General features: G+C 40.4%; 1 protein-coding gene across 3 annotated transcripts in view; it reads left to right on the top strand.

Annotated features, from left to right (window-relative positions):
• LOC135216746 (zinc finger protein 91-like) overlaps positions 1–26,761 on the top strand; it is a 70,322-nt gene extending 43,561 nt beyond the window's left edge. For all 3 annotated transcript variants that reach the window (XM_064252220.1, XM_064252218.1, XM_064252219.1), the window contains exon 5: positions 23,961–26,761. In XM_064252220.1, the coding sequence (XP_064108290.1) occupies positions 23,961–26,625 (2,665 nt within the window). In that variant the 3' untranslated portion in view covers positions 26,626–26,761. The remainder of the gene's footprint in view (positions 1–23,960) is intronic.
• Positions 26,762–27,406: the final 645 nt, after the last annotated feature.

The raw sequence follows: 27,406 nt of genomic DNA on the forward strand, positions 1-27,406 counted from the left end.
GTCCTGGAGCTACTTCAGCCTCTAGTTTTTCTAGATTCCTTTTCAGGGATCTTGGGATCGTGCCTAGTGCTCCTATGATTATGGGTACGATTTCCACTGGCATATCCCATATCCTTCTTATTTCTATTTTCAGATCTTGATACTTATCCATTTTTTCCCTCTCTTTCTCTGGTGTCCCATGGTATTGCGACATCAATGAGTGATACTTTCTTCTTGACTTTGTCAATCAACGTCACGTCTGGTCTGATACCATAGTCCCACAGGATCTTTGCGTGATCGTTTTCTATCACTCCCTCAGGTTGGTGCTCGTACCACTTATTACTGCAAGGTAGCTGATGTTTCTTGCACAGGCTCCAGTGGAGGGCTTTTGCCACTGAATTATGCCTCTTTTTGTACTGGTTCTGTGCAAGTGCCGGGCATTTCGCTTGCTATGTGGTTTATGGTTTCATTTTTCGTATTGCACTTCCTAACATATGGGAGAAGATGTTATTTCCGTCTATCGTTCTTTGAACATATCTGGTTCTTAGGGCCTGATCTTGTGCCGCTGTTATCATTCCTTCAGTTTCCTTCTTTAGCTCTCCCCTCTGTAGCCATTGCCATGTGTTATCGCTGGCTAGTTCTTTAACCTGTCTCATGTATTGTCCGTGCATTGGTTTGTTGTGCCAGTCCTCTGTTCTGTCTGTCGTTCTCTTGTCTTTGTATATTTCTGGGTCTTCGTCTACTTTTATTAGTCCTTCTTCCCATGCACTCTTTAGCCACTCGTCTTCACTGGTTTTCAGATATTGCCCCAGTGCTCTGTTCTCGATGTTGACGCAGTCCTCTATACTTAGTAGTCCTCTCCCTCCTTCCTTACGTGTTATGTATAGTCTGTCCGTATTTGCTCTTGGGTGTAGTGCTTTGTGTATTGTCGTATGTTTCCTGGTTTTCTGATCTATGGTGCGGAGTTCTGCCTTCATCCATTCCACTATTCCTGCGCTGTATCTGATTACTGGCACTGCCCATGTTTTTATGGCTTTTATCATATTTCCGGCGTTGAGTTTTGACTTGAGTATGTTTGAGTCTCTGCATATATTCTTTACTGATCGTGTCCTTCATCTCTTGGTGTTTTATATCCCTTCCTTCCAGTATTACCCAGGTATTTGTATCCTGTCTCATCTATGTGTTTGATGTTGCTCCCATCTGGTAGCTTTATCCCTTCAGTTCTCGTTACTTTTGCCTTTTTGTATGTTGACTAAGGCGCATTTTTCTGTTCCAAACCTCCATTATTATTATTGATTATTCTTATTATTATTTATTATTCTTTCTCAATTCCAAGCTACAAAATGTCCTTTAATATCTAAGATTCACTTTAAACCTCCCCAAAATGGATATAGTTTTCATATATGTACCGAAGGGGAATTTTTTCAATTGATAATAATTTTCGTCCCCCATGGGATCCGAACCACCGGTCCCAAGTGGACGGGGACGAAAATCAGGACAGTCAGGTGACCGCTAATCCAATCCCAGCCAACAAGTCGCTATAAGTTCAATATCTGATTCTGACCTTACAAATCACCCTCGATCTGGATTGCTTTCGTAATTAGAATCGATATGAAACCCCCGTCTAACCATGTTGGCCATTCGATACGTTTTTGACAGCCACGTAAGCCTTTTTGTTATGAATAATTTATCCACATCGAAAGACCCGTGATCCATTTATATATCAATTCAAGCTACAACATGTCCTTTAATATCTAACATTCAAAGTTTAACCCTCCCAAAGGAGTTTATTTTCCATATAATGTACCCGAAAGGGGAATGTTTTTTTAATTGATAATTTTAATTTTCGTCCCCCCATGGATTGCGAACCACCGGTTCCAAGTGAACGGGGAAAAATTTTTTTCAATTGACAGTCAGTGGACGCTATTTCATCAGCCCAGAGAACGCTAATAAGTTTCCATTCCCCGATTCTGGGAACCTTAAACAAATCACCCTCGAATCCCCCTGGATGCCTTTCGTAATTAAATCGTGGATGAAACCCCGCTTATACATGGTTGGCCAATTCGAAAGCGTTTGACAGCAACGTAGCCTTTTGTTATGAATAATATAATCCTCGGGGACCGTTGATCCGAATTTAGTATATTCAATTCAAGCCCTAACAAATGTCCTTTAAAATATCTAGGATTTCACTTACTCCCAAATGATATATTTTCATTAATGTTACCGGAGGGGAATTTTTTTAATTGATATAAATTTCGTCCCCCCATTGGGATCGAAACCACCACGTCCAAGTGGACCGTTGGACGCAAATAAGGACAGTCCCAATGCCGCTATCCAATCAGCCAACAGGACGCTATAAGTTCATATCGGATTCTGACTTTACAGATCAACCCTTGATCTGGCAATGCTTTCGTAATTGAATCGAAATATTAAAACCCCGTCTACCATGTTGGCCAATTCGAGCGTTTGACAGCACGGTAGCCTTTTATTTGTTAATTGAATAATTATCAACATTCGAACCGGTGATCCATTTTATATTATCAATTCAAGCTACAAATGTCCCTTTAATGTCTAAATTCCACACTTTTACCCTCCCAAATGAAATATTTTATTTTTCATATATGTAAACCACGAATGGGGAATTTTTTTTAAATTGGATAATAATTTTCCGTCCCCCAATTGGGTATCGAACCACCGTCCAAGTGGACCGGGGTGGACGAAATCTAGGACACAGGTCAGTGACGCTAATCCAACTCAGCCAACATAGGACGCTATAAGGTTTTCATAATCGATTCTGGACCTTAACAAACTCCACCCTCCCGAATCTTGGATGCTTTCGTAAATTATAATCGATTATGAAACCCCGTCTACCATGTTGGCCAATTCGAGTCGTTTGACAGCAACGTTAACCTTTTGCCTTTTTTTATTGAATAATTATCAACATCGAAACCGTGGATCCATTTTAATATATCAATGCAAGCCCTACCAATGTCCTTTAATATCTAAAGAATTCACTTTAACCTCCCAAATGATTCTATTTTCATAGTATGTTACCGAAGGGGAAGTTTTTTTTTAATTGATAACTAATTTTCCGTCCCCCCATGGGATCGAACCACCGTCCCTCAAGGTGGACGGGGACGAAATCAGGACAGTCAGTGACGCTATCCAATCAGCCAACAGAGACGCTATAAGTTCATATCGATTCTGACCTTACAAATCACCCTCGATCTGGATGCTTTCGTAATTAGAATCGATATGAAACCCCGTCTACCATGTTGGCCAATTCGAGCGTTTGAAAGCACGTAGCCTTTTGTTATGAATAATTATCACATCGAACCGTGATCCATTTATATATCAATTCAGCTACAAATGTCCTTTAATATCTAAATTCCCACTTTACCTCCCAAATGATATATTTTCATATATGTACCGAAGGGGAATTTTTTAATTGATAATAATTTCGTCCCCCATGGGATCGAACCACCGTCCAAGTGGACGGGGACGAAATCAGGACAGTCAGTGACGCTATCCAATCAGCCAACAGAGACGCTATAAGTTCATATCGATTCTGACCTTACAAATCACCCTCGATCTGGATGCTTTCGTAATTAGAATCGATATGAAACCCCGTCTACCATGTTGGCCAATTCGAGCGTTTGACAGCCTCCAGATCGAGGGTGATTTTAAGGTCAGATCGAATCCGATCGATAGGTGATTGTAAGTCAGAATCGATATGAACTTATAGCGGCTCTGTTGGCTGATTGGATAGCGTCACTGACTGTCCTGATTTCGTCCCCGTCCACTTGACGGTGGTTCGATCCCATGGGGGGACGAAATTATTATCAATTAAAAAAAATCCCCTTCGGTACATATATGAAATGGATCATTTGGGAGGTAAAGTGAATTTAGATATTAAAGGACATTTGTAGCTTGAATTGATATATAAATGGATCACGGTTCGATGTGATAATTATTCATAACAAAAGCTACGTGCTGTCAAACGCTCGAATTGGCCAACATGGTAGACGGGGTTTCATATCGATTCTAATTACGAAAGCATCCAGATCGAGGGTGATTTGTAAGGTCAGAATCGATATGAACTTATAGCGTCTCTGTTGGCTGATTGGATAGCGTCACTGACTGTCCTGATTTCGTCCCCGTCCACTTGGACGGTGGTTCGATCCCATGGGGGGACGAAATTATTATCAATTAAAAAAATTCCCCTTCGGTACATATAGAAAATATATCATTTGGGAGGTAAAGTGAATTTAGATATTAAAGGACATTTGTAGCTTGAATTGATATATAAATGGATCACGGTTCGATGTGATAATTATTCATAACAAAAGGCTACGTGCTGTCAAACGCTCGAATGGCCACATGGTAGACGGGTTTCATATCGATTCTAATTACGAAAGCATCCAGATCGAGGGTGATTTGTAAGGTCAGAATCGATATGAACTTATAGCGTCTCTGTTTGGCTGATTGGATAGCGTCACTGACTGTCCTGATTTCGTCCCCGTCCACTTGGACGGTGGTTCGATCCCATGGGGGTTACGAAATTATTATCAATTAAAAAATTCCCCTTCGGTACATATATGAAAATATATCATTTGGGAGGTAAAGTGAATTTAGATATTAAAGGACATTTGTAGCTTGAATTGATATATAAATGGATCACGGTTCGATGTGATAATTATTCATAACAAAAGGCTACGTGCTGTCAAACGCTCGAATTGGCCAACATGGTAGACGGGGTTTCATATCGATTCTAATTACGAAATCATCCAGATCGAGGGTGATTTGTAAGGTCAGAATCGATATGAACTTATAGCGTCTCTGTTGGCTGATTGGATAGCGTCACTGACTGTCCTGATTTCGTCCCCGTCCACTTGGACGGTGGTTCGATCCCATGGGGGGACGAAATTATTATCAATTAAAAAAATTTCCCCTTCGGTACATATATGAAAATATATCATTTGGGAGGTAAAGTGAAATTTAGATATTAAAGACATTTGTAGCTTGAATTGATATATAAATGGATCACGGTTCGATGTGATAATTATTCATAACAAAAGGCTACGTGTTGTCAAACGCTCGAATTGGCCAACATGGTAGACGGGGTTTCATATCGTTTCTAATTACGAAAGCATCCAGATCGAGGGTGATTTGTAAGGTCAGAATCGATATGAACTTATAGCGTCTCTGTTGGCTGATTGGATAGCGTCACTGACTGTCCTGATTCGTCCCCGTCCACTTGGACGTGGTTCGATCCCATGGGGGGACGAAATTATTATCAATTAAAAAAATTCCCCTTCGGTACTATATGAAAATATATCATTTGGGAGGTAAGTGAATTTATATTAAAGGACATTTGTAGCTTGAATTGATATATAAATGGATCACGGTTCGATGTGATAATTTATTCATAACAAAAGGCTACGTGCTGTCAAACGCTCGAATTGGCCAACATGGTAGACGTGGTTTTCATATCGATTCTAATTACGAAAGCATCCAGAGTCGAGGGTGATTTGTAAGGTCAGATCGATATGACTTATAGCGTCTCTGTTGGCTGATTGGATAGCGTCACTGACTGTCCTGATTTCGTTCCCCGTCGTCCACTTGGACGGTGGTTCGATCCCATGGGGACGAAATTATTATCAATTAAAAAAATTCCCCTTCGGTACATATATGAAAATATATCATTTGGGAGGTAAAGTGAATTTAGATATTAAAGGACATTTGTAGCTTGAATTGATATATAAATGGATCACGGTTTCGATGTGATAATTATTCATAACAAAAGCTACGTGCTGTCAAACGCTCGAATTGGCCAACATGGTAGACGGGGTTTCATATCGATTCTAATTACGAAAGCATCCAGATCGAGGGTGATTTGTAAGGTCAGATCGATATGAAACTTATAGCGTCTCTGTTGGCTGATTGGATAGCGTCCACTGACTGTCCTGATTTCGTCCCCGTCCACTTGGACGGTGGTTCGATCCCATGGGGGGACGAAATTATTATCAATTAAAAAAATTCCCCTTCGGGTACATATATGAAAATATATCATTTGGGAGGTAAAGTGAATTTAGATATTAAAGGACATTTGTAGCTTGAATTGATATATAAATGGATCACGGTTCGATGTGATAATTATTCATAACATTATTATTATATTATTATTATTATTATTATTATTATTATTATTATTATTCTTATTACTATTATTATTATTATTATTATTATTACTATTATTATTATTTATTACTACTATTATTATATTATTATTATTATTATTATTATTATTATTACTTACTTATTATTATTAATTATTACTATTATTATTACTATTACTATTACTATTATTATTATTATTATTATTATTATTATTACCACTACTATTATTATTACTATTATTATTATTATTATTATTATTATTATTATTTTATTATTATTATTATTATTATTCTTATTATTATTATTATTTAGTAGGTGAAACATGAGGTTTTTACATAGGGGATTTACTTCAGTGCAAGGTGGAGCTGGCTGTTTACCTTAAAACAAGGTGGATATTGGCATAGTTGGCTACCCACAGAAGGGGAGGAATCCCCTCCATCCAGCTGGTGTGCATTCACTTTACCTGTGGGAGGATTCTGAGCAAATCCCTGAACTGACTGGTAGTTCGCCTCACTTGGAGCCTCTCCTCCTGACCAGAAAGAGCAAAGGAAGGAGACCCATGCTTCTGGTCTGTTGAACATGTGTGATGTTCAACTGCCAGACTTCTGGTCCTGTTGAATTATGGGATGTAGCATCACTGATTCAAAGAAAGGCTTGGATGAACTCATATTGTCAGGGACCATACAGCTGAAGGTACCCAACTGGTCTGTTCATTGTCAGTCCCTCTCTCCCCTTGCTAGAGAGAGAGTAGGAGTTGCATCTTTTAATCCAGAAAGAGCTAGATTATGGTGAAGATACTCATTCATTCATGTAGAACACCTGCATGCACACCGTCCAGCATGTGGCAGTTTGCTAACTGCCCCTTAGAAGGGTATAAAAGGGAAGGTAGGAGGCCAGTCCCACATACCCTATCTTTTACAGCCATACACCTTAGGTGAGATGTTACCTGTCCTCAAGAGCTGGGTGAACTTCATGACTGTTGAGCAGCCACCACAGAACCCAAGGAAAAATAGCTTGAGGATCTATGGGAAATGTCCCAAAGGTAAAAAGGAGGTGAATGTGGTTTATTGTGACTGCATTCCCCTCCTTAGTACCTGTCCAACAGGTTCTTCCTGAATGCTAGGGACAGACCAATGCCCCTGACCTTATGAAATCTCGCCTGGAATGTATTGTTGTCCACCATGTCAGCTGTGGAGTATGTCCATTTGATCATACATAAAGTCAAAAGAAATGGACTCCTAGAGCCAGAACCAAAAGCAAGTTGTTGGCATTTAGTTGTAGGTGAAGTCCTAAGTAGTATCACAAAAGGCCATGGAGGACTTGGTAGCTTTAGGGTTCTTAGACAGAACAAATAGGTGTTCATTAGGAAGAATTAAGAGGAAGTAAAGGGAAATACGGAAACAAAGGATCCCACTTATTAAAAAATAAAAAATAAATGAATAAATAGATAGATAAAAATATATTAAAATTCAAGAAGTATTAGGGCAGTAATGCATTGTATTTTCACTTCAACTTCTGAAGTTCCAACTACAAAACATCCTCTGGGAGGCTGTTCCATAGTCCAACGGTGTGAGGAATAAAGGACCTCTGGAACTGAGGAGTTCGACTGCGACACACATTTACTGCATATTAGTGCTGCCATTCGGCGAATCTGGTTGTTCTCTGCAGATAAAGGGGATCAGGCATCAATTTTGAATGTGAAAGATCTCTGTTGAAATACAACATATGAAAAAGTGGCAACAGAGACACCATCCAACGATAGTCCAAGTAATAACTACTGCTACAGGCAATCGCTGGGTTACGACGGGTTCAGCTTACGACGTTCCGAGGTTAAGGCGCTTTTCAATTATATTCATCAGAAATTATTTCCAGGGTTACGGCGCCTACAACGTTGATCTGGCACAAGAAATATGATACCAAAAATGCTAAATAATCAATATTTGAAGGTTTTTTTTATGAAAAATGCAATAAGAATGTAGTTTACATAGTTTTTAATGCACCAAAAGCATTAAAAGTAAGGTTTTCTTAGGATTTTTGACGATGTTCCGGCTTACGACGATTTTCGGCTTACAACGCGTCTCAAGAATGGAACCCCCGTTGTAACCCGGGGGACTGCCTGTATTAGGAAGCAGAAATCTTCCACCACAAACCACTCTATCTAACAGATAAATCTCTGGCCGAACCAGACATCCACACCGGAATAGTATTCCAATAAAGGAAGTACAAATGACCTAAAACAGATTACATTGATTTTATCACTGTTATAAATACCCCTGTATTTGCAGATGGGTACCACACCCCCCTGCAAATAGCTGATATCTGGGATTACTTAAAACCCCCCTAAAAATGCTTAGAACTGCCTGTTAAAAAAAAAATAAATAGATAAATAAACCCCATAAAAATGCTTATACCTAAATATCTTAATAGTTTTATCATAAAAAGTGCATTTGGTCATGAAGATTATATGAAAATAAATCAATTTGTGAATATTTCTCAGTGAAAAATACAGTGATTAGGCAAATTTTCCACAAATAATGGGTATATACAGTCCATAGAAAAACCTGCGAATAGGTGAGTCTGTGAATAGTGGGGTGGGCTTTATGAGGCCTTACGAACAATACCCAACTTTCATGGGACATTTACTGAGACTTTCATTAGATTTTTCTAAATAGTTAGATGTGAGTCAAAAGGTGCTCATAGATTAGTTAAAGCTTCCCCTGAAGGGGAAGATGGGATGGGAGATCTGTATGAGATCTGCTAATCAATAATATTTTTGTTTTACTAGAGTTTAGCCTCATACCCCACCAACTACACATTCCCTGATACAGTCAGTCCTGATTGAAGCTAAGGGCAACTTCATTTCTCATAAGTGAAGACTTTACTACACCCACAAGTGTTCATTGGCATACTGAAAAATGTTTTCCAGGCCAATAACCATATCACTTGTATACGTACACTAAAATAACCAAAAATGATATTTTTATAATAAAATTATATGTTTTATTCATACTTACCAAGCAATTATTCAGCTGTAGGATTCTATGCCTGGCAGACTAACTTTCAAATTTCCCTGTGGCGCAGCCATCATTAGTGCAGGTAACTAGTTACCACCCACCTTCAGTAAACAGGTAAGATGTCAACACACCTCTTCAAATGGATTTTGGCCGCCAGCTCTGCCTGTGAGGAGGAGGGAGGGCTCGAATCAAATAATTTCTTGGTAAGTATGAATAAAACATAATTTTTATTTAGTCTTACCAAGCAATTATTCAGTTGATTCCAAATTGAAAGGTGGAGGGTAGTGGAGATAACACATTCTGAGAAAATTAATTCATCAGGAGGGTTACATAATAAAGCATAGAACTTTTATGCCTGTCATACCATACCTAGTAAACGAGATGCTGCAGGAGATACTGCCTCTGGTTGGCGCTCTGCTTACTTAGTTGAGAGAGGGGTAGCTGGATCATGCGGCTCCTCTACAAGTGGGAAGTTCCTTGCAGTTGTGGGCTAACCGCTGACTTAGTAAGGAACTAATAAAATACAAATGCCCTTGCCCTGGGAGAGAACTAGATACATAAACAAAACATGTATAGTAACCTCCTCCAACAAACCATAAAAACACCAACAATATCTTCGGTGTCCATACGACTGGAAGGTACTCCAGCTACTACATACCTCCAGACTTCCAAAGACTCAACAACCTTGATACAAGGCAAAAACTAGAGGGAACCAGCTCCCTCTGTGTTGCATTCCCCAACACTATGCCAGCAACGGATAAAGGATCCAGAGTACTACAGGTCTCAAACACCATCTTTAACTCTTTTAAGTAATGCATCGCAAACACTGACTTTGATCTCCAGAACGTAGATTGCAGAATCGCTGATGAAGATAGGTTTAACCTTCAACAAGGCAAGTGATTTCTCATCTACCGCAGAGTGAGCCTCGATGATTAAGGGTCTGAGAAAGAAGGACATGGTGTTCTTTGACATCAGATGTGAAGGGTTCCTCACCGAGCACCATAAACATTGCGATGGGCCTCTCAACTTCTCAGTCCTTATCAGATAGCAATTTAATGCCCTCATTGAGCATAGAAGTCTCTCCTGTTCCTCCAGTCCAAGAATATCTGAAATGTTCTTGATGACAAACAAGCGAGGCCAGGGGTCTGATGGAAGTTCGTTCTTAGCCAAAAAATTCAGGGCCCAGGAGCAAACCGCATTCCCTAGTTTGAAACCTACTCTCTTGTCCACAGCATGAATCTCGCTAATGCATTTCACTGAAGCCAGAGCGAAAAGAAAGAGAGTCGTCTTCGTCAAGTTCTTCAGGGAAGATGAGCAAATAGGTTCAAAGGGAGGTCCGGAAATGAATTTCAGGTCTATATCTAGGTTCCAAGTCACCGTGTCCCTCGGAGTCTTCGATGTCTCTAAAGACCTTATGAGGTCTGTCAGATCGCTATTAGTCGACAGCTCCAGTTCTCTATGCTTGAAAACAGAACTGAGCATAACCCTATATCCTCTAATCGTGGAAGGGGTAACTTCTTTGTCGACCTCATGAAGAGAAGGAAATCAGCAATCTGACTTACAGTGGTCTCAGAAGAAGAGACTTTAGCTTGCTTGCACCATCTTCTGAAGAGACTCCATTTTGATTGGTAAAGGTTGTTAGAAGAAACGTGTCTGCATCTTGCAATCACTTCTGCCACTCTCCTCGAAAAGCCTTTTGCTCTGACGAGACTCCTGACAGTCTGAATCCTGTCAGCTGAAGCGCTGACAACCCTTGATGGAATCGGTGGAAATGCGGTTGTCTGAGCAGCGACTTCTTTTGAGGAAGTAGCCTAAAAAAATCCACCAACATGTCCAGAAGATCCGGGAACCACTCTTTCCTTGGCCAAAACGGGGCTACCAACGTCAAGCGAACATCTAGATGGCGCTTCACCTTGTTGATGACCTCCCTGATCACCTTGAAGGGGGAAAACGTGTAAGCATTTAGACCTGACCAATCTAGCAACATCGCATCTACTGTCCATGCTAGAGGATCTGGAACGGGGGAGCAGAACAGTTGCAGACGGTTGTTCTTGGACATTGCAAACAAGTTGATGGCCAGTCTTCCCAAAACCTTCCAAAGATCCTGACAAACTTCCGTGTCCAAAGTCCACTCCGATGATAGAACTTGTCTCCTTCTGCTGAGCTCATCCACCAGGGTGTTCATCTTCCCCTGAACAAAACGAGGAATGAGCTGGATCCGAATGTTGTTCTGCTCAGAGCAGAAGTTCTCACGCCTTTGAGAGCAAAGTGAAAGAGCGAGTCCCCCCATTCCGAATGTAAGACAGGACTGTGGAGTTGTCTGCATGAACGGCTACGACTTGACCTTCTAAGAGATGAACAAACTTCTGAAGGCCCAGGAAGACAGCTAGGAGTTCCTTGACATTGATGTGAAGAGCTTTCTGGGACTCTGTCCAAACCCCCGGCACCTTGCAATCCATAAGTAGAGCACCCCAACCTGCGTCCGATGCATCTGAAAAGAGCTGTAGGCTGGGGTTCAGAGGGAGGAGTGACACGCCCTCCTGAAGCCTTTCTCTCGAGTCCCACCATGTCGAGGGATACCATCCAATCCCCCCTGACTGAGAGCCGCCAGCACAGAACTCTGAGTCTCCATCTTGAACTAGGTTTTCAGCACAAACCAGTTCAAAGTGATTATATATTGTATAATTGTTATTGGTATTTTATGCATTGTTGAAATATGGTGGGTGTCCTATATATGGACAGCATATGGTTGATTCTAGAAGGTGTCTATTGATGTATTTAAGTTGTGTTGTGACGTCATAGGCTGTGACGTTATAGACAAGATGGCGGCGGCGTCGGGGGGATGTAAACAATAACACTGTGGAGTAGAAAGCATGTGCTGGTGGTGTGTGGTTGGTAGGGGAAAGCTCTCTGTCTGGTAGGAGTTTTTGGGTCGTAAGTCTTGTTGTGCTGTTGTTCTAAGGTGATTTCTGGAGTATACTGGAGTTGGAGAAAGCGTACAGGTGGGTAGATTATTCATTTGTGTAAATAAAAGGGGTTAGGCTAGGCTAAAATTCAAACTGGTAGCAGAGTGTGGTTGATCAAAGATGCTTGGATCCGACAGTGAACAAAGGGAGACTACCAGATGGAGAAGGGAATGTCCTAGGTTTAGCGGGATACAAGAAGAATACAAAGAATGGAAAGGTCAAGCCGAAGATTGGCTATTGTTTTATGGAGAAGATACAAAATACCCGGCGATAGAAATGAGAATGAGCTTAAAAGGGAAAGCCCGAGAGCTAGTGGAAGCATTAGATAAAAATAAACTTACTGGTACAGAGGGTGCAAAGTTAATCCTAGAGAAACTAGATAAAGCCTATCTAAAAGACTCGATAATGGAGAATTACAGCAGAATAAAAAGATACCTTCTAATAAGAAGAGAATCTAGTGAAAAGATGGCAGACTATTTAATTAGATGCGAGAGGGCAGCATCTTAGTGTGAAAGAGCAATGGGGAAAGGCGCGCTTGAAGGGGAAGTCAAGGGTTATCATGTAATAGAGCAAGCAAATCTCACGGAAAATCAAAAACAAATGGTATTATTGGCTTGTGGGCAAGAAAAGCTAGATTACGGAACAGTGTCGCAAACAATGAAAAGACTATTTGAGGGATTAGGGACTAAAGAGGAACGGGAATGGTGGGGTTCGTCAGAAGGCAATGCCAGTTCTGGGAGAGGGAGGGAAAACCAGAGATATCGGGGAAGATGGAACCGAGGAAGGGGTGGTAGAAATCCTATAAACAAAGAAGGGAAGGTAACAGTATGTGTAATATGCAGCTCAGAATGGCATTGGGCTAGGGATTGTCCTCAGAATTTTCATAATAGGAAGAAAACTGAAACAAGACTAGAAGAAAATAAGCTGAATTGGGTATCACTACACACGATGCCAGAAATATCATATGATGTTAGCGAATTAAGTAAAGCATTTAAAGAAGGAACAACTCAGGATATGAAGAAGCTTATTAAAATTGTGAAAAAACTAAGAGCATGATGGGCGAAGTTACAATAAGTGAGATGGAAGAAGAAAGGGTTTATTTGGAAGCCTATGCAGACGCTTCATTTGGAAACATAGAAGATGGCCATACTCAACTGGGTTATATTATTTCCTTGACAGATGGGAAGAGGAGAAGTCCTATATGGTGGAAGTCTAGGAAATCCAGGAGAGTGGCAAAATCCACCATTGAGGCCGAAGTCCTGAGTGTTGGGGAAGCTGTAGAAGAATTGATATATTTCAAGCATTTGTGGGAAGAGGTAGTAGGAGGGAGAAATTTAGAAGCCTTGGTTAACGCTGATAGTAAAACACTAATGACCGCCATCAAATCGAGCACTGGTGTAAGTAGCCGAGTCATTGACTTCCTCGATTACTTCCTTGCGAGCCAAGGAGAGAACTTCTTTCTCGAGAGCCAAAAACTTCTCCGGGCCTAGGAGTAAGCTGTCAGTCTGATGGGAACCTTGGCTAAGGGAGGTCTTTCCACAAAAGGGATGGAGTAGCCCAGGCGTAAGACTTCTATAATATAACCCAGGCTTCTGCACCTCTGCTCTTCCATTCCTCCCAAAACTGGTGCCTGGTGCCTATTGTTGTGCGAAGGGAAGGAACATAATTTTCTCTCGGTCTTAACTGCTGACCTAGAAGAGGATTTGGCGGGTGGTCGAAGGTTTGAACGTGGCCTTGTAAAGGGGCGCAACTTTCCCTCTCAAAAAGGCTGCTTTTGCAATGGAGACTTGGAAGGAGGAACCACGGATGCAATAGGCTTAGACCGTTTCTTAGATTGAGCCGGTAAATCTGTCGTCAGCTGATTCTCTAGATCCGGCAGAATATTCTGAACTGTCTCTTGAGGAAACAAGTGAGATTTGTCTAGAGGAGCAAAAAGAAGGGCTGACTTCTGCACAGTGGTGACTCCCTTGGTGGTAAAGGAGCACCACAGCTCACGTTTCTTCAACATGTCCATCGTGAACAAGGAAGCTACTTCATCTGCTCCATCCCTGATGGCCTTGTCAGAGCAGGAAAGCACCCCCAGCCAGTCCTCCCGCAGATCCTCAGAAAGAGAGGGGCAGTCTTCAAACTTCCTTGCCAAAGCTCCTATCGACCAGTCCAAGAAACTGAAGATCTCTATGACCTTAAATAGGTTACGAACCATGTGGTCTATCTTGGACGAAGCAAAGAACATCTTCGCCACCGAAAAAGACACTCTCCTATTAACGTTAACCAAGGCAGAGAAGTCTCCCTGGGAGGGGGCAGAGGCTCCCAGAGAAGGCGCTTCTCCGGCGATGTAGAAGTTATACCTTTTGTTAATAAGCAAGGAAGAAGGGAAGGCAAAAGACGCCTTACCATGGTCTCTCTTGGTGGCTAGCTATTTATCCACTGACCGTAAGGCCTTCCTAGCCACAGAGGGAAGGACTAGCTTGGGCAGTAGTTCTTCTGGTTGCTTCTTATCCTGAAGATCGACGGAGGAGACGAAGGGGTGGCAGAAGAAAACCGTTCTGGAAAATAGTTCAAGAGGAACCTCATTAATGACATTAACCAGTCGAAACCTGACCCGACTCCTTCTCTGCTACTACGAACTGCTCGTGCCCTTGCTCGTACTCTTCATTCTGCTCGAGCTCTCCTGTGTCCTGCTCAAGCACCACTGAAGGAGCAGGTGACATGGTCGCTTCCTCTTCTCTCAAGGGTGGTTTCTTCCCTTTGAAAAAGGACAACAACTCCTCAAAGTGTTGTCGGAACGGAGTAAACACCTGGTCTTCTTGGGAAGTCAACACGCTTGGTTGGTGTTGAACTGATGATGCAAGCTCTCGTCTTGCTTCAGATGAAAAGTCCGGAACAGAAGTTGAAGAATCCCGCTTCGACTGACGAGCAGGCGTATGCCTCACAGGTATCTGCACCTGTTGACTCTCAGTTGAGTCGCAAGTCGAATCATGTTCTTCGTACGTCTGATCCGCATGACTGCAAGACTAGCTTGGACTGGAAAGCGTATCCCTCAACCTCTTGACAGGGAGAGGGGAGACATCAGCAGTTGAAGTCTCTTGCGGAGGCAAAAGGCCCACGAACTACGCCAGCATCTCGCACATGGAGAAGGCAACTCACTGGGGTCCAACAACTCCGCACCAAACGAGACACCTTTCCAACAGCGCTCAGTCGAAACCTGACTTGACACTTCAGGTTCAACAGAGAGAGTGACTGCCCATGGGAAAACCCCCCAGTCTCCCTTGGACATCCGGTATGTCTTCTTCCCAAGGCGGGGAAGCGGGACAGTGACCTTGGTCTGGGAGAACTGGAGGGACGGACAGCTACCCCCTCAGGAAACACTTCACTTGCACTTTTACTATGCACTAACTCACTTTTCTCCATGGAAGACTTCATGGAGTTACTTAATTCCATAACAGTATTAGCCAAAATTTCAAATCTCCTCTTGAACCTTGATTCGAGGCTGGCAATGGTGTTGGAAACTGCAACATGAGAAGCTGGTACAGAAGCTGGAAGAGAGGGGGTTGGAGAAGAAGCAGGATTAGCAATCTCTGCAAACACAGGAGTAGAAGGTAGAGTTACAGAAACCTTACTATCTGCTCTAATTGCTCCTTTTCTCTTCCTATCTTGTAAAACTTTCTTATTATGATAAATAAAAAGTTTCCACTGCTCATCATCCCGCTCCTGACAAACAGAACACCTCAGTTCTTTAGAACACTTTTGCCCCCTACATTTAGTACACTTGGAGTGAGGGTCATAAACTTCCTTAACTAATCTAGTTTTGCAGCCGTCTGCGCAAAACCTCACTCCCAATAAACTAGAATCTGACATAATCGAGAAAAATAAGGCAGCAACTAATCCCAAAAGAGTAAATAAGCTAAGCTAACTCCTTGAAAAAATACACAGAAAACTTTGTATGTCACCAATAATCCGTGAACAGGCAAACAACCCTCCAAAACATGTTGAAAACCCGCAAAGCTACTGATGTTACTCGGGAGCCTGCAGAAATCCAATTGAAGAGATGTGTTGACGTGATACCTGTTTACCGAAGGTGGGCGGTAACTAGTTACCTGCACTAATGATGGCGGCGCCACCGGGAAACTTGAAAGTTAGTCTGCCAGGCGTAGAATCCTACAGCTGAATAATTGCTTGGTAAGACTGAATAAAAATCTGCAATAAGTTGCTACCCCCTCCCCTCTAAAAATACTTATAACTGTCTATTTTAGTTGTTCGAGCACCAAACACCTTAAACTACAAGCTTTGCGATTGGCTACTTCCAACCCTTCCAACCATTAGCTGGAAGGGTTGGAAGTAGCCAATCACACAGCTTGTAGCTTGGACGCTTTACATACGTACTGTCACGAGGAGAGAGAGAGAGAGAGAGAGAGAGAGAGAGAGAGAGAGAGAGAGAGAGAGAGAGAGAAGTGATATTATGTTTGCATCGGTAAAACAGTTACAGGTGTCAAGAAAATTCTTTTTTTATACTAGTACTATATATATTAAGATGATAATATGTAGATCAGTATACTACAGGCAGTTCCCGGTTATCGACGAGGGTTCCGTTCTCGGCAGGGTGCTGATAAGCGAAAACTGCCATTAACCGAAACATGGAGATTTATGGCGCTGATAACCGGTTAGTGGTGCCTCCGTTAGGTATGTTAAGGTGCCATAACTCTGTTATCAGCGCCAGTGCCATAAAACCAGATCGCCATCAACCGAGTCTGCCGATGACCGAGAACTGGCTGAAATGATACAGTATAAATTATATAAGTGAAATAACATTTTATTGATACTGTACTGTTTTTTCCCTTAAAGGATATGTATACTGAGAGAGAGAGAGTTGTGTTAGGTTAACTCACCTCCTCTCTCTCTCTCAGTATACATATCCTTGAATAAAAAAAAAAAAGCACGATTGGTAAGCTGTATTGTGATTTTGAGGGATTTTATTTTAACATTTTATTGTTACTGAGCTGTGTTTATGTTATTATTAATATTTGAAAATTAGTATAATTTTTTATCATAATATATTTAGCAAAAATAAAATGAAAATACAGCACTTAGTGAATATTGCTCAAAGAAAAAACCTGCGAATTATTGAATTTTCTGCAATATATTTGGAGATATGTTCCACTGAAAAACCTGCGTTTAACTGAAGGCAGGGACCCACTGTATATCCACCCACTCCAAGATTTTGAAGTTTATAAATAAGTGCCTTGTGATTTACTAAATCAAAAGCATTACTAAAATCTGTTTGAATTACTTTGCACTCAAAACCCTTATCAAGGTTCACTCGCAAATGGTATGACAAGTCTCAAAGAGCATCGCAGGTACCCAACTGCTTCTGTATGCATGTTGACTATTAGCTAACAATCCTTTAGATTCCACATACAGGCATTCCCTGGTTATCAGGATAGGGTTCCTTTCTCGGCGGGGTGCTGATAAGCTAAAACAGCCATTAACTGAAACTCAGCAATTTATGGCACTTATGGCACCGATATCTGGTTAATGGCGCTGATAACCTGTTAATGGTACCACTGGTAGGTATGGTATGGTGCCATAACTCAATTATAGGCGCCTTATGGCGCCAATATTTAACTGGTCATAAATCACCGATTTTATGGTGCTAGACAAGCGGCATAAAAACGGATTGGTAATAACTGAGTCTGCCGATAACTGGGGACTGCCTGTACATTTATATAGTGGCTTAAAAATAAGTTTTTCAGCAACTTTTGAGAGCACAGGGAGAACAAAGATTGTCCTGTAGTTACTGCAGTCTGCAGATATGCCACTCTTTGGAACAGGCATTGTATCACTAAGCTTGCACTCATTCACAAACATACTACATCGACACAAATCTGCAGAATCTGCTTTCTTGGGAGACAACACACCAGAAACTTCAAAAAACAAAGGTAACAAACCATCAGGATCTTCACCCCAGCTTCAAGGTATCCAGAATTTTCTTAAGATCCCTGGAGTGAGATGTAAATTTTTTGGAAGAATAGGTTCAGGATGACAAGTATCAGGGAGAGGGATATCTTAGGTGATTGCTTAGCTTCAAAAGCTCAGTGAAGCAGTTCAGTCTTTTCCCTAGGGCCAGTAACCAATCTACCATCATCTGTTAGTAATGGTGGAATGGAAGACAAGCTTTACCCAAAGATAGATGAATCCAGTTTGTTCCACCACAGATGAGGCTGAGTAATTGCTTCAAGTTTCCTCTTCAAGGAATTATTGTAATTTCTCTTGGTTGTATGGCAAGTTCTGTTTGCACCAGAAAGAGTCAACAAAAATGGTGTAATTTTCATTTGATTGATTTTGTCTCCTTGTATTGAATTTGGTCTGTTTGTCATGGTAGGCTTGTTGACATGTATCACCAAACTATGGCTGGTGTCCTAAATTTTGATGACCTTTCTAAGGACATGTCTTATTAAAATAGAGATCAGTATTTCATTTAACTTCTTTGGATCAGGATCTACTGTAGCAACTGAAATATTTAGTGCTGGACAACTTCAGTAATGCAGTCCCAATTGGCTCTGGATTTCAACCAGACTATTTTACCAATGGTGGCATTAGGAATATACTGAGTGAAAGATGTGATCTCTGGCTTAGTAATCAGAAATGCCTTTATATTCACAGGCCTTGGGCTTCACAATAGCTGGAACGTCTGTGAATATGAGGTCTAAAGAGCAGACTGGCCATGTTGATCTGTGGAATTTGAATTTAGCCACTCACTGTGCTTTGCATTACACTCACAGAAGCAACTTTACCAGCCTAAAGGGTTTACTCTGAGTCACTGTTGTGTTGGCCACTTTGTAAACACCCAGCAAACTGTTTTTTGCCATAAATTCTTTTTATTCTGATAAGAATCTAAACCTTTGTCTTTTCTATGGGAGTATTCTTAGCTCAAAACTGTTTTGGTTATTGAAGTATGTTGCCAATTTGGAGGCAGGTGGATGAGTGAGGATTGCATAGACACCCAACTGTTCTCATACCATTGATTTTTCTTTAGCCACCTGTGAGTCAACACGTCTTTGTTACTGTTCTGCTTTCTCAGAACTTGTGCATTTTTTCTTCAATTTTATACGTAAGGTGTACGTAGTAGTATTTGTGTTTGTCCACCCTTGTATATATGGCAAAATGCCAGAATAGCAGTTTAGCACTGATAACTGTAGATCCTTATACCTTTTGTTTTCTTTGCAGGGGTCAGGAATGTTCCAAAAAATGTGCTGTACAGTTTCCAAATGACAGGTGTTTTGATCTATGTAGGAAACAAAGCCTTTATTGGTATTATCATGAGGAAGAATACAGTGGTACCTTGAGATACGAAAGGCTCAACTTACGAAAAACTCGAGATACGAAAGCCAATGCGAAAAATTTAATGGCTCTACATGCGAAAAGTTTTCAAGATACGAAAGGTTTCTGAAAGTCCGAGATTCGCCCGGATAACAATTTTGAAACTCGCGTCACGCTCCGCCATCTTAGTACTAGTAGACTCGCCACCATCCTCCTGCTCTCCCATTGGTTCCTGATGCTAGTCACCGCCATGAGATCCTTCTCTCCTATTGGACAGCATCCCTCCCATCATGCATCTTATACGTACGTGGTGGCGTACCTATCTCGGCCTCTTCGTACCAACATCTTTATCATACGCATGCGGCATTCGTTCGGTCCAAGAATTTTGTTTAATAACGTAAATTCGTTAGTGATTTCGTTGTGCTACTTTATCGTGTTGTGTGAGAACCTAATTAGTATATGTATTACATAACTTAATTACGTACAGTATAGTCATGGGTCCCAAGAAAGTTGCTGAAGTTCACTGAAAGAAGAGAATGCTTTCTATGGAGACTAAAATGGATATAATAAAAAAGTATGAAGCTGGCTTGCGGTTGAGTGTGATCGCTAAGGAATACGGCCGAAATCCGTCGACGATAGGCACCATCCTTAAGCGAAGGAAGGAAGCCATCAAAGCAGCTACACCTTCCAAGGCGTGACTATTTTGTCCAACAAGAGGAGCCATGTGCATAATGAAATGGAAAGGCTGCTTCTTGTATGGATTGAGGACAAAGAAATCGATGGCGATACGATAACCGAGACGGCAATCTGCCAGAAGGCCAGCGCTATTTTCGGCGATTTGATTGCCCAAGCTGAAGACGAAGGCGGAGAGGGGACATCAACGGCAACCCCAGAGTTCAAGGCTTCTCATGGGTGGTTCGAAAAATTCCGTAAACGGACTGGCATCCATTCGGTGGTGAAGAAATTGAAATTACGTAAAGTATAAAAAAGTAAAAAGAAATGTAAAAATCAAAAAAAGACAAAATAAATTTTATTTTAAGTTTTTTGTAAAGTTAAGTGTTACAGTTTTGTTAATGTGTTTTGTAAAGTTTAGTTTGTTTTTTTGACATTTTTTTATGTGTTTCGTAAAGTTAAGTTTACGTATCTGCCGTTTGTCCTGCTCCTCTGTCGCCACTTTCGAGATAGCCTCACTTCGAAAGGTAAGCTTCCACATTTTACGTACAGTATTTCTTGTATACCATGTACACTAATACACTTTATTTACAGGTTATTTTGCATTTTTTTTAATTTAGGTAATGAATGGTCGAAATTGTTGTAGTATTTCATTGTTTATAGGTCAATTTAGCTTTATTATGAAATTTACTGGGGTGATTTTGGAGGGCTTGGAACAGATTAGCCATTTTACATGTAAAATGTGGTCCAAGATACGAAAAACTCATGATACGAAAGGCGCCTCGGAATGGATTAATTTCGTATCTCGAGGTACTACTGTACCTCCCTTTACCCCTACAGCTCTTGTTGCTGCTGTACCTACTAAGAACTGGACTTCTCTTGTTGGGATTGCTCCTTACTGTTCTTCCCTTGTTATATGGTTCAGGTGGGGTCGGGAAGTGATGGTTGTTGCATTTGCCAAGGACTGTTGATCACTGCACTCTGCTGTTTTGAGTAGGACCAGCCAGTCTGTTGTTGGAAGTCTATTGTGTACTCATTGTCTTATCTTTCTTCCCCATTGCTCATGCAGTACCAGACCAAGCTCCAAGGTCCCAGAAGTTTCTGAATGCTCTCTTGCCATACTTAGGTTTGTCCAAGGAGCTCATCTTCACTACTTTCCTGAGGCATCTGCTTGGGTCTGATGTAGTTCTACAAGTTATTTGAGAGAGGAGTTTTAATGGTGCTCTGCCTTTTCATCATGCTTCTTTGAAGATATGATGAATAGAGTCTGCACTGCTTCCCATTGTCTCAAACTGTCCAGGTTGTGTAGACTTGGATCAACACAACCACAGGCTAGTACTTGTCACTACTTGTATCAACTGCCTGTAAGCACTGTATCATCTCACAACAGTGCATGCAGAGGCAACTGCAGGAATGAACACTCATTACAGGTACTCACTCAAAAACATGCTGATATCCAAAGTCGCAGAATTTCTTGTTTCACTGATTTCCCTAACTAAAACTTACAGTACTGTCAGACGCAAAAATCAGTTTTGACACATTTGGATATTTTTATGTACACTTATTTTAATTTTTTCCATATATTGCATAAGTTTATCAACAATCTGTTATTTCCACATAAATACTGTAATTATATTTTAGCTCATTTGTGGCACAGTGCAGCAGTAGGCAGGATGAACTTACTTGATGGGTCGTAGTTTGGTGACCCCTACGTTAAGATAAACTACACATATACGTACTGTGTATCTGCGTCCCCCCATCTCTCTCTCTCTCTCTCTGTTATTCTATGAAAAAAGTTTTTGACAGATGCCAATTCTTTATGGGAAAAAGATTTGTGTGTGAGAGAGAGAGACAGAGAGAGAGGAGAGAGAGAGAGAGAGAGAGAGAGAGCACAGTGATGGTAAGAAATAGAAAAATAGAAGACATGGGTTACTGATATAACTGAAATCATAATTGCCAACTAAACTGTGAATAGTTACAATTTGTTGAAGAATGAACAGTGTGCATGGGATATAAAAGTTAGGAAGGCCATGGCACAGTCCAAAAGCTTGCAAAACTTGGCTATATGGTCATCACCCAGCTTACAGCAGTTGAATGTGCCACCTGAAATGATCAGAAGAAATATATTGAGCAATTTCACTACTCTCAAGTGAATTCTTCCTGAAAGTGGAAGATTTGTGTCTTTCAAGGACAAATAGGTCTCATCACACTTGTTTTCAGATATTTTTTAGGGGCCATAATGGATACTCACGTAAAGGTGGCCTTACCATCTGCAAGGCCTTGTAACCTCTTTACATTACTGGTCATACAGACATTGAGTTAGTGACTTTACCATTTTCTCTGTTTCATTCTACAGATCTCATGGGCAGTGAGTGAGAGCCCTGAGTGTCTGTAGCTACCTGCAGTCCACAATTTTGGTGATCAGGAGGAGAAACAAATCTTTGACAATGACATCTTTAGTTTGCCAACTTGTTTGAATATGACTAAAGTAGCCTGAATTTTGTTTACACTTGACATGTTAAGAGTGAACACCACATCTTGCATTAAAGAACTGGGTAAAAAGGTGGATTTAAACAGGATACTTTCTAATTTCATTGAGACTGAGTCGTGAGGTGAAGGGGCCATTTTGAGTAAGTGAATAATGCATTTTGCTGACATGTTCCAAGTTTTAGAGGGATGACAAAGCAAAGGATTCTGAAGGAGGTCTGGACAATCTGGCGGTGGGTTTAGTGATAAGTTTTGGGAAAAAAAGAGGCATTTGTGGGTTACACGTTTCTAGCAAATCTGGTTTAATTGATAAACCATATGTTACTGATCCCTTGGTAGATACAAAGGCTAAAGGAGATTCATTTCTTATCACTAATTCTATGAGACCTTTTTTGTCCAGAGGGATGACTTTTACTATTTTTAAAGTTAGAGTTCATGAAGTTTTGGCTTTGGCTTTTTCAGTTATTCTTCATAATGTATTGGGAAGCTAAGTAAAAAATGTTCCTGGTTGGAGATGGCTGTCCACTTTCTCATCCTTTTTTCCATGTGGTTTTCCCACAATTACCTTTCCTTGTTGGAGATGCGAGTCCACTTTCTTTCCCTTCTTCCCTTGTAGTCTCCCCAGCAGTTATCTGTATGCTTTCTCTCCATCTTGTGGGGCCTGCCAACATTAGTCTGGTGCCCAGTATCATATTGCTTATGCCTTCATTATCTTCTCCTTCTACTTTTATTGTCATTTCATCTTATGCTAACCATTACTTCCTCATAGGGGAGTAGTGCCGTTGGTGCACTGCATTACTTGAGGTTCTTTGCAGTGTCCCTTTGGTCCCTGGCTGCAACCCCTTTCTTGCCTTTCACTGCACCTCCATTCATATTCTTTCTTCTATCTTATTTTCCATCCTCTCCTAACAATTGATTCATAGTGCAACTGTGAGGTTTTCCTCCTGTTACACCTTACAAACTTTTTTTATTGCCAGTATCTGTTTCAGCACTGAATGACCTCATAGTCCCAGGGCTAGGCCTATGGCCTAATATCTGTATTCTATTCTAACCTATTTTAACCATTACTCTACTAGTTATGTGAGCTTCTCACATAAATATCTGGTCCTTATCTGTTGCTTCACTCTGCTTTATAGATAAACAACCAGTCTTTATAGAGCTGCTTGCCTATTGAGCCATCTTGCTCCCTTTCTTATTAAGCACAAAGACTTGTTTATCCAGCTGTCTGCTATGGACTGAAATGTATTTGTATTTTAACTGAAGAATTATTATATTGGGTTAAGGATTACTTGTAACATTCAAGTAATCTTATTTTTTACTGAAACCTATTTTTTGTTATTTACAGGTTCAACCGAGAATTGGTGATGGCCCTGGACAATACTCAAGCCTCTGTTTGCACAACTTTTCCTCAGAAAAATAAGTTTCCAAACCGAAATTTGAGAGCAGTTTGCAAAAGGAACATAGAAATTCCTGATCCAGTGGCTTTTGCCAAGGATCATAGTCAAATTGGGTCACGTACATATGATAAGTATATCATGCAAAAAGTAATTCTTAGAGAAGATCCCCCTAAAAGAGGGAGGGGACGACCCAGAAAGGCCTTCAAGCCTATGGACTATTTGCAGACAGAAGGAAGAGCAAGAGGTCTGGACAAAAGTAATGAGGGCATGGAAGAAGAAGATATGGAAGATCTTGAAGAGCCTATACTTTCATCAGATAACGAAGACGGTGAGAAATCAGCCACCGTACCCAACGTGATCAGGTCCCGTTCAGGTAGGGTCATCAAGACAAAAAAAGGGGATGGTACCTTCAAATACTATGGTATCCCAGGCCAGATATTAGAACATGAAGAGCTCAGCAGTCATGCAGAATGGAAAGATGTTAGCCAGAGTAAAGTAAAAGTCAAGTTCAAAAGAAAACGTAAGTCTCTCGCCGATGGAATAAGTGAACAAGTCCGTGTAGATAATATGGATAATCCTGCTGTTGAAAACTCGTCAGCTGTTTTGATAAGCAATGGAGGAGCAAACAGTGATGTTGTAAAAGTTGAATTGAGTGAAATAGAGGAAGGTGTAAGTATGCCTGTAATTACTCATCATATTGAAAATGATAATTATGAGCAAGTGGACACATCAAAGTCTGTTAATATTACCGATGAAAGTTTTGAATGTTTGCTTTGCTTCAGGTCATTCTGTTCTAAAGACTGGGAAAAACATACGCAGGAACATCTGAGTGATTCAGTAGCAAAATCAGGTGACATGTTAAATTCATCTTCAAGTGTTGATCCTGAAAAGTTATTAAATAATGTTGAAAAAGAAAGAAATATAAATATCAAGGAAGAAAGGTCTTTGCCTTTCACTGCAGTAGAAAATGACTTGAATAACAAAAAATCAAATACAGAAGTTGAAACAAAAAGCTCAGAAATATCAGGTATTGCACTAAAACATGAAAATCAGGCTTCACATCGGTGCTCATTATGTAATGTTACTTTTCATTCCAAAGAAGAATATAAAGCTCACTCGCACGATTCCCCTCATGAATGTAACTTTTGTGGAAAGAAATATCAAAGTCGACCTAATCTAGAGACCCACGTAAAGAAGTACCACGAAGAAACTGAGTGGATGAAGTACAAATGTGCAACTTGCGGCAAAAGCTTTGGGTTTCTTTTGGCTTTAGAGCGACATATGAAAGAGCATAATCCAAATCAGAAATTTTGCTGTGACCAGTGTGGAAAAGTGTTTAAAAATCTTGCAAATTTGAAAAGTCACATTCCACTGCATACTAAGGATGAGGTTTATGAGTGCCCTCATTGCCCTAAAATTTACTATATTAAGTATAGTTATGAAAAACACCTGAAAACACATGAATGTAGCCCTCAGTACCATTGTGATATATGTGAGAGAAAGTTCATAGAAAAGAAACAGTTTGAAGTTCATTTGGAGAGACATCAGGTCAGTGGAAGCCATGGCAGGAGTAAAGATTTCAAGTGCAATAGTTGTGGTGATATCAAAACAAAAAGTGATCTGGATTTAGTAGGAATTACTGATGTAGGACACCATAAGACGTGTGTTGCTTGTGGTAAGGGTTTGTACAAAAAGTACAGATATATTGTAGATCATCATGAGAGTACATCATTCCCAATGAAAGATGAAAGACAAAGAGAGCAGTGCAAATGGTGTGGTAAATATGTTCTGAATCTTTCCAGACATATAAAAAATACACATTTAGGCAATGACTATGTATCCTGTGACCTTTGTGGTATGGCTGTAACAAAAGCATCATTACCATCACATAAAAATCGTAAGCATGGTGGTTCAAAGGTTACTTGTGATCATTGCAATCAGACATTCAAAAATGTTATGTGCTTACAAGAACATATGACAAAAGTACGTAGAAAGGAAGATCCTTCAAGAAATGTTTGCAAATTCTGCAAAGAGACTGTAAGTGCTGATAATTGGAAGGAGCATATGACTAAGCACAAAAGTAAGTGTAGTGATTGTGGTGCTGCTCATTTTTCAACACATGAAGAATTTTTGGCTCACCTTGACTCTTGCAGGCGTTGTAGTAACTGCAACCTATCAACCTTTGTGTCTAGGGAAGAATTCCTTAATCATATTGAAATTTGCAGCAGTGGCATAGATGTCATTACCAGTAGTCTAGATTCAGCAAATGAGCAAGAAGTTGTTACCAGCATTTTTGCAATTGTGGACGGCAACACATGTGAAATTTGTGGACTTATGTCGTCTGACCCCGAGTCTCTTGCTCAGCACATTGCTGATGAGCACCCAGAGACAATTCCAGCTAGTCATGTGTTTGGAGATAGCAGCATGATCAGTGAAGCAATATTATATGCTTGCCCTAAGGATACTTGTGGTGCTATTGTTACTAGCAAGGATTTGCTAAAAAGTCATATGTCTTCTGTTCATAATATTCCTGTTGGAGGTGATGACTCAGGAGTTACAGATGACACACAAAGATATCTTTACTCATCTGTAGGATTCAAGTCTCTTATGTAAAGATTTTTAAAATTTTTTTTATTTTATGAATAGCTTTAAGACTGCCATGTTGGGAAGAATGTAGGCTGTGATAATTTAAGCAGAATTACTGTATGTACAGTATTATTTTAAAATATTACAGAACCATGATAGAATACCATGCTTTTATATATCCTGTTATCATAGTTTTACAGTGAAATTTTTTTTGCATGAAAATAGTTTTAACCTTTTGTGAGCGAACATCATCAATTGACAACTATTTATAGCTTTAGGAATATGACCGGGTATTGTCCCCTGATGATCAACATTTAGCGCCATAGAGTTTGAATGAATTTTGCAGGAAAATGTTCAGATCACTTCTATGGGCCATAAATGACTCATGGCAACTCTAACATCAACTCTGATAGCTAGGGGTACAGGAGAGAGGGATCAGTTTGCCTTGAGATGCAATAGGGGACTGTTGTCCAATGCCCATCCAAGGATGTCTTGTAAATATTTTACAATAGTAAATATGTGTAGTACTCAGATTTGTTACTGACTTTAGTTCTTATCTGCTATGAAATTTTGTGAGCTGTAATTATAGTTTTACAAAATAAAAAAATCTTATTAGAAAAAAAATCTATGGCTTGTTAAAATTAGCATATTTTTCACAGTCTTGGTAAAGAGGCCCTGCACAGGGTTAGAAATATTCACTTTCAACTTCCTGTGGAAGGTATGAAAATTTTTTTTAGAATTTTTTTCTTATACCATTACTGTTTTTTTTTTAATTGGCCAACCTCAAATTTAGCCCAGTCTAGGGATG

This window comes from Macrobrachium nipponense, chromosome 6, assembly GCF_015104395.2.
Source record: "Macrobrachium nipponense isolate FS-2020 chromosome 6, ASM1510439v2, whole genome shotgun sequence".
Taxonomy (NCBI): Eukaryota; Metazoa; Arthropoda; class Malacostraca; order Decapoda; family Palaemonidae; genus Macrobrachium; species Macrobrachium nipponense.